The 6070-nt window shown below is 32.9% G+C and overlaps 1 protein-coding gene across 2 annotated transcripts; it reads right to left on the bottom strand.

The window, feature by feature from the left end:
• Positions 1–244: 244 nt before the first annotated feature.
• LOC136223829 (probable serine/threonine protein kinase IRE) lies at positions 245–4936 on the bottom strand. Of its 2 annotated transcripts, XM_066011999.1 has the most exons (10): positions 4693–4936; positions 2920–3012; positions 2696–2836; positions 2497–2589; positions 2112–2313; positions 1933–2018; positions 1447–1535; positions 1017–1068; positions 884–940; positions 245–791 (listed from the first exon to the last, which is right to left on the bottom strand). In XM_066011999.1, the coding sequence occupies exons 1-10, from the start codon at positions 4882–4884 to the stop codon at positions 588–590; spliced, it is 1209 nt and encodes a 402-aa protein (XP_065868071.1). In that variant the 5' UTR covers positions 4885–4936; the 3' UTR covers positions 245–587. The 2 variants fall into 2 exon arrangements, with proteins under 2 accessions (XP_065868071.1, XP_065868073.1); XM_066012001.1 differs by lacking the exon at positions 4693–4936 and having other exon boundaries at positions 2696–2807.
• Positions 4937–6070: the final 1134 nt, after the last annotated feature.

Below are 6070 nucleotides of genomic sequence, written 5' to 3'. Positions count from 1 at the left end.
TTCACTTAAACTTAAGCAATTAATCCAATCCAATAATAAAATAAGTCCTAACGAATATCTATAAAATTTCTAATGGGAATGAGACGCTTATGCTGACCAACTTGAATACAGAATGAAACTGAGAAAAACTAGCAGACAAGAATCTTCTGAACTTAGCCTAAAAATTTCAATGTGGCAATGGGTGAGCTGCCTAATCAATAAACATAATTACCTATATTTTTATACATAAATATACATACAATTAATTTCATTCTTACGTTTAATCAATCAATCAATCAATGATAAAATACAAACATATCATCTCGTATATGACTCGCTCAAGATACCTTTTTTAGCTTCTAGAATCTATTTCTTAGTTCAAGATCCCTCTTACTAACTGGAATCAAAGAATTAGTAGATCTGTTCCGCCCAAAATGGGAATTGATATGACTGAATTTAAGACCCCTGTTCTACATAATTTCATTCTCTTGCCACTATTATTACTGTCAATAGAGTTACTCATATGATAATTAGTGTTCCATTTAACGAAACCATTTAATTTTCAAACTAAATGAATAATTTTTTTTTTATTCATTTCCATTTGGAAATTAATTAGAATAGAGGCATGTTGATATAGGGAAAGATACACATACATCTTCATCTTGGGAATTACCATATGACCCACTACTGCAGGTGTCAGTTAGGTCATCAAAGTCACTGCCTCCTTGAAAATGATCACCCTCTGGATTCCATATGTACCGGCTCATAAAGTAACTGGTGTCATGAGCATCTGCTGCTGGTATGAACATAGCCTGCAGCGATTTAAGAGAAATTGAAGAGTTCTTCAAATATGATATGATGATCATAATTCTAGAAAACAAATACTAAGTGATAATAAAACAACCTTTTGCCTCGCAATTGTGTCCCAGTTAACATCTCTAAAGAAAGGGTGTTGCTTCACCTGTGAGAAAATACAACTGCTTGATTATCGTATTCTGCTACACGTAATATCTTATCAATGACGATTACTAGTATACCTCTTTGGCTCCTTTTGATCCTATCCTTAGACCTGGATTTGGAGTCAGGAATCTGAAATGGAACAAACAAATGATATCAATCAAAACCCAAAAATCTTCCCATAAAACATCCCATCAATAGCCTCAAAAGTTAAAATGTGATCCTTGGATGAAAAGCCCAAGAATATGTTTGTTTGTTTTTTCTATCTCTAGCATACATTTTAAAATCTAATGTTTTTAGCATAAATTTCTACCTTTCTGGTCCTCAAATTAATTGTTTGTTCGTGCACATAAATTGTGATCGTGATCCTTGGATATGAAGTTACACACGAGAAAACCATAAAAAAGTACTCCCCAAGACTCTTGTCTTATTTTTCCATGGGCATATAAATTTCAATCCCTTGTGGCCTTCAAACAAGATAACTCTTAAGCACAACAACTATACACTTGCCTGTCAATCAAATCACATGCTTCAAAGCTCATCTCCTCAGGTACCCTGGGCCAAGGTATATCATTGTTCATTATATTGTCAAATATTTGCTGCAATACGTAGGAACCATTAGTCTGCATTAGGCTGGACGCAAGCGTGAACAATGAAAAGATAACATTTCTTGCATTCAGAAGTTGAATAGACTCCGCAGGAGTGAAAAAAGGAAATAATAACTTGATGCAATATCCATCAATTTACTCATTACAAACATTATCTACAACAAAACAAGTATAGATTATGCTAGTAGCATGTATTGTCTCAGTCCAAGCATATTATTATGAAACACTATTATAGATTGTCGTGAAGCACCACAAGGTTGAGAAAAGTGAAATCTAACGACATTAGTAATTCAATAGCCATATACAATTAAAACATATATGTAGTGGAGGGATTACTCTCTTCAATAAACCATTAACAGGTTTAGATTGGAATCTGTAGATGACCTACCTGTGGAGTTTCGGCATTGAATGGTGGAATACCAACAAGCATCTCAAAAAGAATAATGCCCACAGACCACCAATCAGCAGTTGCACCTACAAGGAGAATAGTATGGAAAGGTTAAGCAATAAATCAATAAACTGAAAAACAATGTATTTATCATCTAACTAGCAAAATAAATTATAAACCATGTCCGGTTCCAAGAAGTATCTCAGGTGCCAAATAATCAGGAGTTCCAGCAGCAGAATGCTTTTTGCGTTGTTCTTTTGTTGATGCATTTTGACTATCAGTTTCACTGTCCTCAAAAAATCCAGCACTATTGAATGATGGAGCAGATAAGTCATCAGTACTGTTTATAAGACCAACCTTTGAGAGCCCAAAATCTGTCAACTGCAATAGAAGAGATTAGACTTTTGAAACAGTTGAACCAGAAAAAGATGTTGGAATCCAAAGCAACATTATTGTCAACACAGAGAAATTGTATACATATGTCCTTCACCAGAAAACATAAGATGATATAATCCTTTTTTAAGGGGGGGATAAATGATTAAGGAAAAAGAACAAAGTAGCAACCTTAAGGTGACCATCTTGACTAATCAATAGGTTGTCTGGCTTCAAGTCTCTATGAATGACGTTTAAAGAATGTAAATACTCCAAAGCCAGGACCTGGGAAAAATAAAACCAACTATTTGTACCCTTGGTGAGAAAATTTTATTGATGGACATGCAAATACAGAAGTAAGGATATAGGCAATTATACAATAAGTTCTTACAAGTTCTGCAATATACATAAGGGCTACGTCTTCTTCCAAGCAGCCCATGTTTCTCAACATTGAGTATAGATCTCCACCATTCAGATACTCCATGACCAAGTAAAGATTTTCCCTACACGTGAAGGAGTAGAAAAACCGGACCTGCTCATTATCAATCATGTACAACATTAGAATACCTGTCTACCAAACACTTAATTGTTTATACATTTTTAAAGCATGCTCACCACAAAAGGATTGCGAACTGATATTAAGATGTTACGCTCTGCCAAAATACTTTCAACTGCATTTTTACGAATCATATCATCTTTCTTTAAAACCTGTGGGTTTGTTTGAAGAAAAAAAACAGAGAAGAAGCCACTTTCAGTAAACATGTAATACTTCAACTCACATGTACATCTACATCCTAATGATACAAAATGTAAATTGAGCCAACTGGAAAACTACAATCATTGTCCGATGCAGTCATCATTTGAAAAATCGAATAGTGAGTGAAAAAGGGTGAATGAACACTAACCATTTAGTGGCAATAAGCCAAAAGAGATCTATGGATAGATAGATCTTTGACATCAAATATTAAAGGTCACCTAGCCATAAAGCCATTCAAGTCCTAGACACTCTGAAATCTTTTCATCCACGACTTTGCTAGCATTTTTCGTATTTCTCTTTTTAGCACAATAGGAAATCACACATGTGGATACAGTTATAGTTCTCCCTCCAGTTTTACATTTTCAAGCCCTCACAGTTTGAAGTTTATATTTTTAATTGCAAGAGGCTGTTAACAATTATTTCACTATAACTTTAAGGGATCAGGCATTTCACAGCGTCGTTCTTTCTGTCAATGTAGTATACAAAGATTAAATGCCAGGAAAATGTGTCTATTTGACCATCATTTTGAACTGCTTTCATAATTGAAAGAGAATAATAGTGCATGTAGAAAGAGTTCCATATTACTCCCAAATTCAAACTAACTGAAAAAGAGGCAAGTGATTTACATAAATATAATGAAGGCCTAATGCTCCGCCCCCTTAACTTGTTAAAATTAGTCATTTTACCTCTCCAACTCATCGAATGTCCTATTTACCCCCTTAACTCCATAAAAATGGTATTTCTCACCCACTTAACTTGTCCAAATTGGTCATTTTACCCCTCTCCAACTCATCGAATGTCCTGTTTACCCCTTAACTCCATAAAAGTGGTATTTTTCACCCCTTATGATCCTATTTACCCCATTAACTCCATAAAAGTGGTATTTCTTACCCTTTATAGTGCAAAATTAATAGGACTTATTTAAATGAGTTTGAAAATATACTTTTTTTAATATCAACTTTTTATGTTGTTTTTATTTGATAATTATATTGATCCTTTATGTTGTTTTTATTTGATAATTATATTGATCCTTTATGTGTTTATTACAATAATTAGATAATTAAAATTTAACTAGTCAAAAAAGTTGAAAAAAGAAAGAATGAATAAAAGATACAAATAACAAAAACATTAATATAAACAAATTAAAGACATTATATGTAGGGATAAGGTACCAAAATAGGCCTATGGTTTTTGGGAAAGTATCAATTTAGGTGTCACGTACAAAATAGCATCAATATAAGTTTAACGTTTAAAAAAGGTATCAATTTAGACATCGATAACGGATTGTAAGGGGTGAGAAATATCACTTTTATGAAGTTAAGAGGGTAAATAGGACATTCTATGAGTTGGGGGTAAATGGACAAGTTGAGGGAGTGAGAAATACCACTTTTATAGAGTTAATGGGGTAAATAGGACATTTAATGAGTTAGGGGGGTAAAATGACCAATTTGGACAAGTTAAGGAGGCTGGGGGAGCATCAGGCCTATAATGAATGAATCAATAAAATAGAAAACTACTATAAAAACTATGCATTAATGTGAATGCATAGTAGCCAATGTGTCCAATCCTAGAAATTATAGAGGCATGTCATTTCATAATGAAAATTATTTATAAATGGCGAGAGTGATAACCTTTATAGCAAACAAATCACCGGTAGCTCTTTTTCTGGCAAGGAAAACCCGTCCAAAAGCCCCTCTGCTGATTGGTTTTATTATTTCAAAATCTTCTATAGAAGTTCTGTCCTTAGAATATGAATTGATAGGGCTTGCACGCAAAGAACTGCGCACTGTATCATCATCCATAGAACTCTCTTCATCAGCCATATGATTTGATGGGTCTACTTTTTCATCTTCTATGAGTGCACAAAGATGTGCATATTTCTCCCTGTGCATTTCAAATGATAAATCATCAAGTCCAAATTAATATATAATAATATATTAGCAGTAAAAAAAGTATATAAAGCAAAGGGTCGCCGTTCTTTGATTGTATTTAAAGTATTAATTTGACTATTTTTCATATTAAAATTAGTAAAGTAGAACAAAAAAAATACTATGGTTTCACGCTGACCATTAAAATTTAATTAGAGGACGTGTCAAACTGGTATTAGTGTTTAAGCAAAATAAGAAAAAATGCCTCAAGTATGCCACGGTATTTTCATCTTTTCAAAATTTTCTTCCTGTTCCTCTCCAATTTCATCCTATAGTTCATCAGATCCCAATCTCCCTTCCATCTACCTCCAATTATTCCTAATCTGGAAATTAAAACGATTAGATTTAGAAGCCAATTCTTCCTCCTATATGAATACATTTAATACAAACTCACCATAAAACAGTATTTTCCATGTTACATCCACGCAAAAATCTTTGTTTCATTGAAAAAGATTTGGCAGGACCAGCTAATTAACTAAAATCACTCAAGCTCCATCCTCTCATTCTAGATCCTAATTTTTTTTGAGTTAATGGTCTCTTTTCTTGCTACATCTTTTCCACTTGAATCCTTGTTTTTCCAATTCTAATATCTCAAGTTCAACTTGTAGCTGTTTCCCTTCAAACTGAAGCGCAATTTAGTTGTTTCCCGACTAAATTTGTTACGGACTGAGGTGGGCTTGGGCTCACCAGGCTTTATGAAAAGCCCGACTGGCTTGGCCCATGCCCAGATCTAGTTGTTAGTGAATAGAGAGGTACAATAGTGATCACATCACACGAACCTTGACTGACCAAATAACATTCATCATTAGATCTAGATTAATTAACAGTGACTAATCAAATTCATTTAATAAAACTAAAAAATAAATGTTGAATTTTAAGTGCTAAATATTATAAAGTGTTGTTTGTAAAACTAAAAATTAAGTGCTGAAAAATATAAACTATTTGATAAATATACTAACTATAAAAATTAAACTCAATATTTTAACTTATTAAAATAAAAAATTTAAACAACAGAAAAATAACTTTTATCAAACATATTTAAATTAAATAATTATTTAATATTTTAATTAAAATAGCTAAC

The sequence above is a fragment of the Euphorbia lathyris genome, chromosome 3 (assembly GCF_963576675.1).
Source record: "Euphorbia lathyris chromosome 3, ddEupLath1.1, whole genome shotgun sequence".
In the NCBI taxonomy this organism is placed as follows: domain Eukaryota; kingdom Viridiplantae; phylum Streptophyta; class Magnoliopsida; order Malpighiales; family Euphorbiaceae; genus Euphorbia; species Euphorbia lathyris.
The sequence above is the reverse complement of the archived record's forward strand: the minus strand, read 5'-3'. Positions and strand labels throughout refer to the sequence as shown.

What these genes read in the sequence shown, in the direction of transcription:
- LOC136223829 (XM_066011999.1), bottom strand. Translation starts at nt 4,884, where the DNA reads ATGGCTGATGAAGAGAGTTCTATGGATGATGATACAGTGCGCAGTTCT. An exon ending in TCAATGCCGAAACTCCACAG is followed by an intron (nt 1,536 to 1,932) that starts GTAGGTCATCTA and finishes TACGTATTGCAG; the next exon opens with CAAATATTTGACAATATAAT. An exon ending in GCATGTGATTTGATTGACAG is followed by an intron (nt 1,069 to 1,446) that starts GCAAGTGTATAG and finishes GTTCCATTTCAG; the next exon opens with ATTCCTGACTCCAAATCCAG.